General features: G+C 39.7%; 1 protein-coding gene across 1 annotated transcript; it reads right to left on the reverse strand.

Moving 5' to 3' along the window:
- Positions 1-1,311: 1,311 nt before the first annotated feature.
- On the reverse strand, positions 1,312-15,829 carry LOC126173864 (transmembrane protein 199). Its single transcript, XM_049920990.1, has 2 exons — positions 15,418-15,829; positions 1,312-1,686 (listed from the first exon to the last, which is right to left on the reverse strand). Exons 1-2 carry the CDS (start codon positions 15,827-15,829, stop codon positions 1,439-1,441), a joined length of 660 nt encoding a protein of 219 aa, XP_049776947.1. The 3' UTR covers positions 1,312-1,438.
- Between the last annotated feature and the right edge of the window lie 32 nt (positions 15,830-15,861).

Genomic DNA, 15,861 nt, shown 5'->3' on the forward strand with positions numbered 1-15,861 from the left:
TCTGTATTTAGCTTTCTGCTTCTATTAAATCGTGCACAATATTTTGGCAGCAATTTCTGTCTTGAGTGTTATCCTATATTCCACCTTCAAGATCTCAGGTTTTCAAGTCTCATCTGGTGCAGTCCCAATAATTAATCTTTCCTTCTTGTCCCATCCAACAAGTGTCTCCTAACCCACAGTTCTGGGAGACTTTTCCAAACTTTTACCTTTTTTCCTAAACCTCACCAGTCCTTTTTCCTTCACCACCTTCCTTCTCCTTCAGCCCTATACCAGAAGAAGGAATCACTGGCTCCAAAAGCTTGCAAAGCTGCCCCTAGCACTACATGTTGAGTAAATTTGTTATCGATCCAATTACATAACATTTTGAAAAATTTATTATTTTTGTTGTTATATCAGACTGTTGCCTCTGCAACTACTGAAAAGATTGCAGTCACTCTTGAGAAACTGTATGTTACCTTAGCCTCTCCACAGATACCGTACCATGTGGTTTTACCTACAGTACAACTATCTGTATCACTGAGGCACACAAGCTGCCCCACCCCATCAAAATCCATGGTTCACTAGTATATATTCAATTTATTGCAGGAATCCAACTTCTGTTAGGCAAATGACACTACATCTTTAGTTAGTAACACCCAATGCCATGGTGTTATGACAGGCTATCGTCATTTTAAATTACTGTATAAATTTTGCAATTTTGTGTAAAATCTTTGCAATAATGGGATATTTTCCTTTTCTAAACATCTTAACAGGTTATTGCTTAATGTTACGAAACTGCACAAACAATTCTCATGGCATTGCAAAGCACCCATGTACTTTCTTATATAGTTTAGGTCTATAACAAAAAGACATGGGACATGCCCTCATTGATTTATTTCATTTGTTAAGCTATATATCATTATATTTGCACTTTGATTTCAGTTTCTGTTGTTAATAAGATGCAAGCCACTCGAATCTACTCATGATTATCTCCATTTTTATCAGAGAAAATTGTTGTGAGCCCATAGCAGATAATATTTTAGAAAATAAATCTTAAACGCCTACACTTAAGTTTTTATTTATTTAGCCATGATTTTTTTCAGGTGAAAGCCTTACTTTAAATACTCATATTTGTTGAACAAAACTGCACTTATGTTAGGGATCTTTTTGTGACATCGTAATATTTGTTATGACCTTCATTATGCCATAATCAAGGGAATTTATAACAACATTGAAGATCAATAACAAGAAAGTCATAGCGTTCCTATTGTATCTCTGAACAGATGTAATGAATTTATATGTAAGTTAGCAAGTAAAGGGAAGAAGGGAATGTTAATTTTAAATTAAATTTTATTTTATTCTGTACAATACTATTAGATGCATATCACACAATATAAAGTATTATTTGTTTGTAAATATGAATGCTACAATGACAATATGATTAACAAACAAACAGTTTTTATTCCTGGTGCAATTTACCATATGTAAGATCAGGTTCACAAATATCTTCTTCACTGAGCTTTTTAGCAAGGAAATATATCTCAGCAAGAGCAACAATAAGTCCACAAATTACACCTAATAGAAGGCGAAAACCAAAATCCAGTTCTCCCACAATCAGCTGGATTCCCAAAAATCCAAAAACAAAAGCAGCAATCACAGAAAATACAAACTGGAGAACAGCTATTAGCTGTCTGTTTATCTGCTTCACTGCAACAAAATAAATAAATAAATAAATAAATAAATAAATAAATAAATAAATAATAAAATAAAGAAATTAATCTCTATATACCTTTCTACAAAATATGATTTACAAAAAACTTTTAATATTAAGTTTAGAACAAGCTACCACTTTTTTCCAGGCCACCTACTCAGCTACTGTATATGGGGTGGGGTGGGGTGAGGTGGGGAGAAGAAAGGATTCTGGCTGTGTAATATTACCTCGGCTCAAGCTACCAACCTCAGTTTCTTGATCCCACGTATTTAATTATGTTCTCATTCACAGTCTCTCACACATCTTTAAGCACGCTCACAATCTTTTTAAACTGTGAAGATTCTATACTGTCCTCTTCCCTCTTTAAGCAATTTCAGTCCCTTTTCTATTATCACAACAACAACTTCTTTCATAATTATTTACCTTATTGGTTTCTTGCATTTTCAATTGCATTTCTAACATACTTGGGCTCCAACCAGCACCACCCAATAACCTTGGACATTTAACCAACATTTGGAAATGTAAAATCTCCAAAACAAAAATCCTCTTGCATGTACTCTTCTGCCATCTGCACTTTTACAAATACTTTCACCCTTCCAATTCTGTCATTCCCTATTCCTTAAAGACATCGTACTATGCCATTTCACCACCAACCACAGACCTTACCTAACAGCCTCTGCTTTTATTACAAAATCATTTTACTTTGTGAGAAGTTTCCTGCATCCTATATCTGAGATTAGGGCCGTTGCCCTTCAACAGCTGGAACTGAACTCTTAGTGGGGTATAGAAGGTAGTTATGCCCTACTCTCACCTGTTTAACAGCCGTCAAAGGACCCAACAGTCACAGCCAACACCATAGGTTTCCGACCCTGCATTGTTAACCAACTCCACCTTTCACACATCCACTAACTTACTCCACCTGCATTAAATACATTACTCTAAATGCACTTCCATGTCCCAACATAGTTTTCAAACTATCTACCAGAAACCTGATCCCTGCAGAAGTCAGTACTCTCCTTCAGTCCTAAACCAAGATTTAACCATGATGGACATTCAATGAGCTGCATTTCTTCAGTGAAAGTGTTTTTTCACCATTCTCCGTAATGACCACAGTAAGCCAAAACCACACATTGAACCTTGTCTTAAAAAGTTCCAACCTCTCTCCACCCATACTCCTCCACAAATTCCACCAAGCCACTCCGAACATAGCATCTGCAGTGGGAAATTAATGTTTTCTGAATATACTGATGACCATGCTATAGCCTCCTCCACAGGCAGACATTACCTGTAGAGCTAATCTAGAAACAAATGCTTTGCTCTATTTTCCCCCCCATGACACCAACAAACCTGGCACCATTAAAAATTTCTCCCTAAAATTTTAAGGATCAAATCAGACATTGAAAGTAACCTTAAATGTTGCACTACATTCATCCCATTCAGCTAAAACATAATGACAAATCTGTTAGTAAATTAACTGCTGCCCTCTTATCTGAATATAAAACAGTCTGCTAAAATATCCTGCACTGTGATGCGCACACCACAAGTACCACACACTGGAGGGTCCTCTTACAGGATCACGTGTCCTGAACCCATTAATGTTCTACTGCCCGGAGGTTCGGTGCTCGAGGGAACTAAATGTTTCAACTAACAGAGTCCCATTTCTCAATCACTTTAAATGTTTTAAGGTGCATGGCAAAGCCCTATAAATCCTTTCAAATGTTAGAAAGGTGAAATTTTCTAAAAGCTCCCGTTTTGTTTTTAAAAAAAAAAACAAAAAGACGCATTCTGCCTGGCAGCATGTGTTCTGCTACTGAAGTATTTGGACTAATTCCTGTTCCAGGAGGATTGGTTACAGGAATCTTGTTGCTGTGTTGGATGTTGAGAAAGCCCTCAGCAGTACTGCCATTGCACTGGGAGGTGACTGAAAAGTTCAATGGTTCCATCTCGATACCAAGAGCAGTGAGGGGAAAAGTGTCCACCCAGACAAAGCCCCATTTGTCTAGGTAAGCCTCATACACGACACACCTTGAGATTGAAGGTTTTTTTTGTTTTTTTGTTTTTATATGGATAAATAAAGTTTTATACAACGTCATGATCCAAGCAGTTAATCTATGATCCCCTTTCCTTGTGACATACAATGTTCTACTGCCCTGTGGCAAAATGGTCACTGCAGCATGTCCAGAGTTTACAGTTCAGAGGACTGGCAGCACTTACTAGTCCTCAGCTCTGGAAATTGGTGTGTCAAGTCTGTAACCAGCAAATGTAGGCAGAGCTCCCCAAGGTGTTCACCATTTAGAACAACGGGAGGGGGCGGGGGGCCTTTTCAGAAATACCATGGACACAAGCATTGCCCCTGTCACCACTGTGCGAACCAACCACTGACAAGCAACATCACACAGAACTTGAAAAACCTCACACTGTTATTTGCAGGTCTTCTCAGTCTTTTCATTGTATACTGAAATGAGAGGCATCATACCCAAAATTTTACCTACACTGCCCATCCAGTTTCTTGTCACCCACCACACATACCTACATAACATCCCTGTACCAGCCAAACTTCCAGTCCTGCACCTGCAACTCATACCACAGTAGACAATCCAGGCACAAGGCCTGTCTCATAAACCCACACTCCCTGCTGCAGTCCAGCCACTAATATTACCTACCCTGTTAAAGATGGTGTCACTTGTAAAATCACCTGTGCTACTATCATTGAATGGTGTTTTATCTTTGTCTCTTCTCCTCACAACATGTGGGCCCCTTTCAGTCTAGTGTCCAAGTGACCTGCCCTTTTAATCCTTTACAACCCAACCTGTCCCTCTCTCCCCCCCCCCCCCCCAAGGAAGACTAATAGGATATATCATATTTTGTGTGTCTATAGGCAGCACTCATAAGCATTGGCCAGCAATTGTGTCTCATAATTTTAACATAATTAATCTACATTTTTCTATTTTCACTGTGAACCATTGTCTCCCCCCCCCCCCTCCCCCCACAGTTATGCCAAAAAAGATCAATAGCTTGCTCAAAATCTGGTACAATTTTCTGAGCTATTATGTGTATGTGTTACCTGCTGATCCACAATTGGTGATTCACCATCTTCCTCATTCTCAAGGGTTAAAGGATTTGAAGGGGAAAAAAAACAAAGGAGAGTGTAACATGCTTCTATGTTCCGCACAACAAGGAATCCTGACTTTATACCCACAGGTCACTCAAAAAAAGAAAGGAGAAAAAGAGAGAGGAAACAAAGGATGCACAGGGAAAGACAAACAGTTAGCACATGAAGTAGTGGTACATGCAAACTAGTCTGAACTCCAACTTATAAAGAGTTGGTATAGAAATAAATTGACCAAACAGTCTAGTTTAAAACTAGAAACTCAGCTGCTAAAATGCATTTCTGCTTCTGATTTGTCTTATATGTTTTTTTCAGTACAGAGTTGGGAATGACTTACCTTCTCTCCTGGTACAGCTACTTCCTTTCCATACTACTACTACTACTACTACTACTACTACTACTACTACTACTACTACTTCTTCCAAGGGCTACCAGAGGAACTAATGGCTTCAAATGTTTAACATTACCCATCATGTATTTTATATATTGTATTGGCATACGATGTTTACTACACACACTTTTTTTTTGCTTGATTCCATATGCTACTCACTGATGCTTTCTTTCAATTCTAGTAAGTCTAAAGAGCAATTAAATGAATTCTAATTTGTTGTTACCTTAGTAGAAAAAATTTCTGTTAGCAAAAAAGTACCATAGATGTACCTTGCTGAATGACTTAATAGAACTGAATATGTAAACACAAAAAACACAAAAAACACCAAAAAACAAAAAACAAAAAACACAAAACAAAAAACACAAAACAAAAAACACCAAAAAACAAAAACCCAAAAACCCAAAAAACTCAAACAAAAACCACTAAAAACACAAAAAACAAAAAAAACACTAAAAAAAACAAAAAAGAGGCTGATCGGATGACATACACAGCATGGATACAGAAGTGCGAAAATACAAAAAGAAATTGTAGCAGGTGAGCAGAGCGTAGCTGTGGCACAAGGGATACTACGATGAAACTAGTGAAACAGAACTCTTCCTGTCCAGAAACCTGGCCATCACTGAAGCAATCATAAATATTTGGCTCCAGAGAGAACCACAAAGAAAACAGTTAAAAACATTCCGCAGTGCTAATCACAATCCAGTAGTCAAATACACACCATACAAAAAAGTCACTAACAAATATTCGTGGTGGCAGTGTATCCCGATAGACATTATCTGACACACACACACACACACACACACACACACACACACACACACAGCTGAAAAGAAGTTGACTGCATCCCAAATCATCTCTGGATGTCATAATTACAAAAGCTACTGATCTACTGTCTAAATTAGAAAAAGAATACATCCAGTGCAGAAGCAAGAAATAAATTCTTTGAAGTTGGTTAGAATGTACATGTATAAGGGGCAGTCAAATAAAAATGAGACAAATGGAAACACACTGGCCATGTGCGAGTAGGGCTTACACTCTGAGGGTTCTGTACAAACTTCATTATGTATACAGAAAGTTCATCCATCCCAGGAATCAAGAATTTTGACAATCTTTGCCTTTTACTGACAATAATACTGGCAAGGTACTGGTCCAGGGAACTCCAAGACTTTTGGGAAATTTTTAATTTTAAGTATGGAGTTGGATAACAAATGACAAAAGAATTTTTTTGAATGACGTAATTTAAATTCTAGGATTTTTCCTTTAGTTTTAATGTAAGAACTTGCTTACTGTCTAATTTGATGCTACTAGGTCAACAGAAAGTTGAGGGGTGACGAGAGAGGGGTGAAGAGAGAGGGGTGAAGAGAGAGGGGTGAAGAGAGAGGGGTGAAGAGAGAGGGGTGAAGAGAGAGGGGTGAAGAGACAGGGGTGAAGAGACAGGGGTGAAGAGACAGGGGTGAAGAGAGAGGGGTGAAGAGACAGGGGTGAAGAGAGAGGGGTGAAGAGACAGGGGTGAAGAGACAGGGGTGAAGAGACAGGGGTGAAGAGACAGGGGTGAAGAGACAGGGGTGAAGAGACAGGGGTGAAGAGACAGGGGTGAAGAGACAGGGGTGAAGAGACAGGGGTGAAGAGACAGGGGTGAAGAGACAGGGGTGAAGAGACAGGGGTGAAGAGACAGGGGTGAAGAGAGAGGGGTGAAGAGAGAGGGGTGAAGAGAGAGGGGTGAAGAGAGAGGGGTGAAGAGAGAGGGGTGAAGAGAGAGGGGTGAAGAGAGAGGGGTGAAGAGAGAGGGGTGAAGAGAGAGGGGTGAAGAGAGAGGGGTGAAGAGAGAGGGGTGAAGAGAGAGGGGTGAAGAGAGAGGGGTGAAGAGAGAGGGGTGAAGAGAGAGGGGTGAAGAGAGAGGGGTGAAGAGAGAGGGGTGAAGAGAGAGGGAGAGAGGGGGGAGAGGGGAGAGGGGAGAGAGGAGAGAGGGGAGAGAGGAGAGAGGGGAGAGAGAGGGGAGAAAGGACAGAGAGAGAGAGAGAGAGAGAGAGAGAGAGAGAGAGAGAGAGAGAAATTGTGATGGAGAGTATGGACAAAGTGATCCTCTTAGGGTTTCATTCATACAAACTGAGGTACAAAAACCCAGAAAAGAAGTAAATAAATACATAAACTGTTTATTATTGTAAAAGTACTCGCCCTAACTGTGAGACAAGATGGCCAATGCCTCCATAAAAAATGAATTTTTATTTGACACTGTCCATGGTTTATCATTGTTTTATCATCCCTCTTGATCACATTCAGGTCTCTAAATGAGTGGATTACTCCTTATATTTAACAATATTTCGATATGAAATTTAATACTGTTCCCTTGCAACCCCCTTTTTATTTTACAACTACAGCATTTCCCCCATAAAACCACCTCAATTTTTATCAAAACAAATGGTCACGCTATTAAAAATGTAGTGATCATAATTTAGTTGGCAATGACTGTTTTAATTTCCGTATGTCCTCACAGGCTGCCTGTTGGTACATCCAGATGCTATAAATTAGTATGAAGGTCACATCATTCTGATTGTGTATGTGTCCGTGCGTAATAAGACGAGTAAGTCTCTGCCTGACAAAAAAGTGAAGCACCCTGAAGACATAGCTGGATGAGAATCTTAATTTCTTTCATGTACACACCATGTAATTGTTACTTCATGTAGGGTTGCAATTATCTGTGACAGAACAGCCACCAGAGTGTGTTAGTGTTCATGTCTAGTGATTACACCAGACCAAGAAGGCTATGTAACAGGTGTGAACAGAGTCAGATGTTGAATGATCAATGTGACAGACACAGAGAGGCCAGGTACTTGTTGCAGTGTGTGTTGCAGCACATGAAAGAATTTGAAAGAGGTATCATGGTGGGTATCCATTTGGTCAGTTGGTCAAATTGTGCAATATCCAGATTTGTGGGCATGAGGATGTGACAGGAGATGAGGGAAGGCATATTAGCATCAAGGTTCCTGCTGACCATATCTCACCACCAGATGGAAGAATCACTGTATTGTACACCAAGCACATTGTAACTGCTTCAAATCTGCACCTGTCATCTGAAAACAAGCAATGGACACTTTGCAGCAATCTGTGTAATCCTGCAGGATTTGTCAGAGACTAGAAGTATCTGGACATTGGAATTACTACCCCATGTGTAGACTGTCGTTAACACCCCAACACAAACAGCTTTATTTAAAGAGGCACCATGACTGAAAAGCACAGACTGCTAATGAATGGTATCACACTGAATTCAGCAACAGATCACGGTTCTGCACTATCATGGATGACTATCAGTGGCATGTATGGCAACAACCTAAGGGCAGGTTCAATTCTTCCAATGTTTTGAACTGCCACAGCAGTGTTACGACAGGTGCCATGGTTTCAGGAGCCATTGGGTATGAAATGAGGTAATGGTGGGTAGTGATTAAGGGGATTTTGACAGCACAACACACATCACAGACATCCCACAGACTCAAATTACCTTTCATGGAACTGTATCACAATGCCATTTTTCAACAGGACACTGCTCACCCACACACAGCCCGTGAGTTTATGAACTGTTACCATCGTTTGAGGTACTGCCATGGCCAGCAAGATCCCCAGATCTACCCTCGACACATGTGGGACCAACTTGCATGTCAACTCCATCCCAATATTAGGCATATCAACAATCAGTTATTACAGCTGTGAGCCTGCTTGCCTCAGGAGAGGATACCAGGGCTTTATGACACCCTTCCGAATGAAACTAATGCACACATCCAAGTTAGGGGAGGCAGTGGGTAGCACTGTGCAATAAGTTTGCTCCTACTAACAAGTTCTCTGTTAATCTGTCTTCATATTTTAACTGCTGAAATAAGGTCACATACCCTCTCAACCTGTGAAGTTTCATTTCATTTCATTTCATTTCATTTCCTCCTCCCCATCTGGGTACTTCACTTTTTTTGACAGGCAATCTCTATAGCAATCAATAATGATCCATGTTACAGCCAAGCCATTCCATAGACAACCGATGACTCAGGACTGAGCCTATGGAAGCAAGAGTAATTTCTACTTGGTCCTAAACTGAATACATAGGACAATTTAAGCCAAGTACTGGTGGAAAATTTGGCTGAGTTTATCAACAATTTTCTCTTTAAAGATGTGCAAAACTGCAGGTACTGTATCAGTACCGATTCTGGAAATTATTTTCTGATACTAATTACTTAGGAAAGCCAACAAACAAAAAGTATTCTGAACCTGTGTCTCATAACATCTGGCAATTAGTTGCACATATAAATGAAATGAATTTCGGTTGAAAATACATCAATAATATTTTCATCTACTAATTCTCTTTTTTTCCTTTCTAAGTCCAGCACCAACACATTTTGTGACTAATTCCCTTTTCAGGACTGACTGACAGGCTGACTGACTGAAGTTACAATGGGATCAGCAATGGAACGACATGACTGACACCCATCTCATATGAAATTTTGTACAATACAAGTAATTAATTGTACACTGACTGCCTGCATTGAACCAAATTTTATTTAATTTGTTTATACCGCTAGAACATTGAGGAAGAGTGCAATATGAAATCCAATCAAGATGGTAAGAAGAAATTCAAGTTTAGAACATTTGATGCAAGATGCAGTCATATCGCTATTGACTCCTTTCTCGACATCTTTGATTGATGTTCATTTAATGATTTTCATGACATTTCACCAACCACTCACACTGGTTAAACCTCAGAAAAATCACAAAATGCCGGTCAAGATCCTGAGACAGAATCCAACAGGCAAGATGTCACCAAGTGCCACAAAAGCCTCAATTTTTTTATAATAAGTAAGTGTGTCATTAGCGCTAGTTAGAGAAAGTTGGTACTCCTGATCAACTGAATGTTTTGTAAGCAATAGCAGATCACATTCAGTGCAGCTGTTTTACAATCTTTCTGGGGTTTCGTCAGCTCGAGTGGCTGGCTAAATGTCAGGATAATCATTTAATGAACATCACCCAAAGATGTTGAGATAGTCACTGATTAGTAGGGCATCAAGTGTGTGTGTGTGTGTGTGTGTGTGTGTGTTTTCAGATCTAATGGGCATCCAACAGTGATGTTATCAGCGCCCTAACATTTACTGAAATAAACGAATGTGGATAAAAACTAAAATTGTCATACACGCATTCACTCTAAATGACCACACAATCTCCCTATTGCACAGGCACTCTCACATGCACTAAAACCAACGAGGAAGGAAGATAGCTAATCAAGAAAGTAAAACAGATGGAAAACAACACACAGAAGAGCTAAAAGAACAACACAGGGAAATGTGACTGGCTGACCACTTACAAAAAACTTGGGTGAGCCAGCCACCCTGTTGACACATTAAAAACATCTCCCCACAATATTGTTAAAAATGTGGGACAATTCACAGAACTTTAAAACACGAACCACATTAGTTTGCTCATTACACAAAATAGACTGCAGATCCGCCAGCAAATCCGCTGGTCAGCAAGCAAATAAAATGCAGTCCAATAAAATGTGGCACACCGTTATCTGCACGCCACAAGCACCACATATCGGAGGGTCCTCCTGCCAGAGTAAAAATCTGATACATCATAGGTCTGTGGCCAATGCGATGACGAGTAAGAAGGACCTCGTTCTGTCAACGTGGCTGGGAGGAAGTATGCCACAACCGAGTTGTGAGCTTGACGATACAGAGCTTGTTGTCGGTCACTTCTAACCACTCGTCTTCCAATCGACACAGGACTTTGTACCTCAACAGTGAGGTGAGAGAATGCAGGGGGATAGCTTACCAAAAGACATGACGGTCACAACATGCCTCTTTGGCTGCTCGATCCGCCCTTTCGTTCCTCTGAATTCCCACATGCCCTGGTACCCAGTAGAAAGACACCTTCCCCAGTTGCTGTAGTTGGACAAGGGTGTCCTGAATAGTCTGGGTTACTTTATCTGCTGGGTACAAACACTGGATAGAGTAAAGGGCACTCAGAGAATATGAATAGCCGGGAAATCTAACACTGGGAGAATGTCTCATCTGCTCCAAAATGTGTTTAATAACAGCTCATGAGGCACTAAAATTTCTGCTGAATGGTAAGCTTTAGTAATATCCATATTAAACAGGTAGGCCTTGGTTTAGATGAATGAAGTCTGGAACAGAGCAACAGTCTACATCTTTTAGTAACAACTAATATTATAGCAAATTCTGGCTATCAGTACACACCAATTACAGAAACTTGACTTCCCAACTGATCAAAGATGGAAAGTATGCCACGAGATAGTCACCTCTTGATTTTGGTAAAGGAGGTCGCCTATGAAAATATGACACAAAACTTGCTACAGAATATGAGAAGAGACCATGTGTTAGTGCCATATTTAACCTGAAGGAGGATAAGTTTGGTCTGTGAGGTAAGAAAAACTAACATTAAAAACTGAAATACACAGTATTAATGTTCCGCAATAATATTTATTTTATATTCTGTTGTTCACAGCCCTTTCAACACTAACGACAAGACACCACCTTTACTACAGAGTGAAACTTATAGGAATTCCTGCAGTTTGAGAGGCTAATTATGAATAGGTCAATCACATACGGATAAAACGAATAGACTGACTCAGCATGAAACGAGCTGGAGACTAAAAAACAATAATCCATCTTTGTTCAGCATGTTGTAAATTAATATTAATTCTTATGATATTAGACAAAGTATTCTCTATCAAATATAGGCACACAACTAATACTACAGCAAATTCTGGCTGTCAGTACACGCCCATTACAGAAACTTTACTTCCCAACCCTCCCCCTTGTCCATTTCATCACATTCACCAACCTCTGTATTTTTGTCCCTATACGATAGTAGCCTGTGCCACTACTCAACTAGCGTACTATTTTGCCATTTGTATTCATATACTTTTAATCTTTGATACAATGTAATATAAGGTTTATTGACACATATCTTCTTTGTATCTATTTCAATATTCTAAAGACAGTTTGTGTATAGTACAGAGATTTTAATATCTGTATAACTTGTGCAGCACAATATTTTCAGGTCAATCAAACAGTAGGATTAGGGACTTATACTGATATCTGTAGAATATAAAACATTCAGTACATCATTACATACACTATGTGAGCAAAAGTATCCGGACACCTCCAAAAACATACATGTGGTTTCAGTTGCCTGAGACTGCAGTCGTGCGTTCACGTGTCATGTGTGTGCGCGTGCACATGTGTGTGTATTGTTGACAAAGGCCATTGGTCGAAAGCTTTGAGTGTAAAAATCTTTTTGTTGTGCCTATCTGCGACTCAGCATCTCTGCTATATGGTGAGCAGCAACTTTCCTTCTCATAATATTGATTTTCATATTAGATGCATTGTGCTGTTACCTACTGCCAGGTACACCGTATCAGCGACCTCAGTAGTCATTAAACATCGTGAGACAGCAGACTGGGGCGCTCAGCGGAACTCATTGACTTCGAACATGGTCAGTTGATTGGGTCTCACTTGTGTCTGTATGCGAGTTTTCCACACTCCTAAACATCCCTAGGTCCACTGTTTCCAATGTGATAGTAAAGTGGGAACTTGAAGGAGCACGTACAGCACAATAGCATGCAGGCTGACCTCACCTGTTGACTGACAGACCACAGACAGTTTAAGAGGGTCATAATGTGTAATAGGCAGACGTCTACCCAGACCATCACACAGGAATTCCAAACTGCATCAGGATCCACGCCAAGTACTATGACAGTTAGGCAGCAGGTGAAAAACTTTGAATTAATGGTCGAGCGGCTGCTCATAAGCCGCACATCACGCTGGTAAATGCTAAACGATGCCTTGCTTGGTGTAAGGAGCGTAAACATTGGACAATTGAACAGTGGAAAAACTGTTGTGTGGAGTGACGAATCACAGTACACAATGTGGTGATCTGACGGCACGGTGTGGGGCGAATGCGAGGCGAAAATCTGCCAGCATGTTTAGTGCCAACAGTAAAATTCAGGGACATGGGTGTTATGGTGTCGTGGCGTTTTTCATGGAGGGGCCTTGCACCCCTTGTTTTGCGTGGCACTATCACAGCACAGGCCTACATTGATGTTTTAAGCACCTTCTTGCTCCCCACTGTTGAAGAGCAATTCGGAGATGGTGATTGCATCTTTCAACACCATCGAGCACCTGTTCATAATGCACGGCCTGTGGAGAAATGGTTACACGACAATAAAATCCCTGTAACAGACTGGCCTGCACAGAGTCCTGACCTGAATCCTATGGAACACCTTTGGGATGTTTTGGAATGACGACTTCAGGCCTAACTAACTGACAAATACCCCTCCTCAGTGCAGCACTCCATGGAGAATGGACCGTCATTCCCCAAAAAACCTTCCAGCACCCGACTGAACGTATGCTTGTGAGAGTGGAAGCTAGAGAGGGCCAACACCATACTGAATTCCAGCATTACCGACGGAAGACGCCATGAACTTTTAAGTCATTTTCAGCCAGGTGTCTGCATACTTTTGATCACATGGTGTACTATTTCTTGTTTTGTGCCCATTTAAAATTGAAACACCACTATTTTGTGTTTCTCGTATAGATGCATAATCTTACAATATCACACATCTTTGGAAATAATCTTTGTACAGTCAGAAGCCGTCAATGTTGTGTGAACTGTCTGATCTGTCTTACACTGTCTGATAACAATACTTTGAGAAGGAAAGTTACTACTCACCATATAGCGCAGGTGCTGACTCGCAGATGAGCACAACAAAAAGACTGTCACAAATAAGCTTTCGGCTAGCAAGGCCTTAGTCAAAAAATAGATATATATAAGCGCTGGCAGGTCGATAGACACACAAACAAACACAAACATACACACAAAATTCAAGCTTTTGCAACAAACGGTTGCTTCGTCAGGAAAGAGGGAAGGAGAGGGAAAGACGAAAGGATGTGGGTTTTAAGGGAGAGGGTAAGGAGTCATTCCAATCCCGGGAGCGGAAAGACTTACCTTAGGGGGAAAAAAGGACAGGTATACACTCGCGCGCGCACATACACAGACACAAGCAGACATTTGTCTGATAGATATAGAGATAGATAGATATATTTTTCCCACGTGGAATGTTTCCCTCTATTATATATAACACACACACACACACACACACACACACACACACACACACACACACACACACACACACACACACACACAACTGCAGTCTATGGCAAAAGAAGCCACACTCATACTGTCTGATGGCTAGAAGTTGAAAGCTGGTTTACAACAAAATAATTATTATTTTGGAACATTAATACTGTGTTTTCAATATGTTTACATACCTGTTAGTCTGACTGAATATTTCATAAACGAAAAATTTGATCTGAAATAGAAATTGGGATTTTTGTCTGATGATGTAAGAAGGTGAATATATAAAGGAAACGTTAGTTCGACACTTACACTCTAGGACTTTCCATTAGCAGTCTTTACCTACGAATACATATGGACATCTAGGGATGATGGAGGACTTTGTTCTTATTAAAATTATTGAAATTAAAACTGCATTTGTGACTAATAGTTAAGCATAAAGTAGAAATGAAAGTATATTTAAAACAAAATGGCAGAAAGATTACACAACAATGTAAGACACAGGAACTCTATATAGAACAGTGTCACAAAGATATGTACATTTCTTAAAATAATGTCCTCAACACAAAAGAAGTATTCAGTTGGCAATATGTATGTATTACTAAGAGATCGTAAAACATTCATTCATAAGTGCACACCAGACTCAGAACAGCAATTCTTAATAGTTATTATCCAGTTATTTCTTAACATAATAAAATACTAATCAAATGAGTATGTTACCCAGGTCAAAACCAAGGAAGCTCACTTTCTCAAATTAACATTTTCGTAAACAACACAATCAACTTTCATATGTTTGATGAACATTTTCTTTATATGATGCAGCCTATTTATAGCTTCATAGGATGGAAACTACAAGTGGCCAAGAAATGCTGAAAAGCAGAGTGGCTTGATTTTTTCAGTGTTGTTTAAAGGTGGGATGAAGACACTGAGTTTAAAAGATCTGTTACAATAAAGAGTTAAGTTTGTATGAAAAATCCAAGACTGAACATAATATTTGACATGTCGAGTGTGGTCCACGTATTATGCTCTCTTCACAAATTCTAAACTTCCAAAATGCAAGCAAAATCTTCTCAAGAGCAAAATTTGACTTACACTGATAGCCAATGGAATCTTCCGGTAGCCTCACTCTGACTCCATCAACAGCTTTTGTCATGGCCTTATATTCACGTTCCGCTTGCTCAACCTTCAGTTTTTGGATTCTTGCTTCTAGCTCTGGATTTCGAGGAATGACTTCCAGTTCCGGTAATTTAATTTCACTACCTTCCAGGAGCTCATGGATATAAACCACTGTTCCATCCTTCCGTACACTTCCATGCTGTAGATATTGGTATAACCATTTTATGTCCGAAATACTTAGTAAAACTTCACTATCTGAATATTCACCCAGCTGTATCTGTTTAATTCCTTCTGAAACATCACTGCACTCTCCTAAGCACTCTACTATGAAATTCTCAAGCTTCTTTGAAGGTTTTATTTTTATTGTAGGATCATTTATGGATCCCATTTTGACAATTTATTGCACAAACCAGGCCAACT

This window comes from Schistocerca cancellata, chromosome 1, assembly GCF_023864275.1.
Source record: "Schistocerca cancellata isolate TAMUIC-IGC-003103 chromosome 1, iqSchCanc2.1, whole genome shotgun sequence".
Taxonomy (NCBI): domain Eukaryota; kingdom Metazoa; phylum Arthropoda; class Insecta; order Orthoptera; family Acrididae; genus Schistocerca; species Schistocerca cancellata.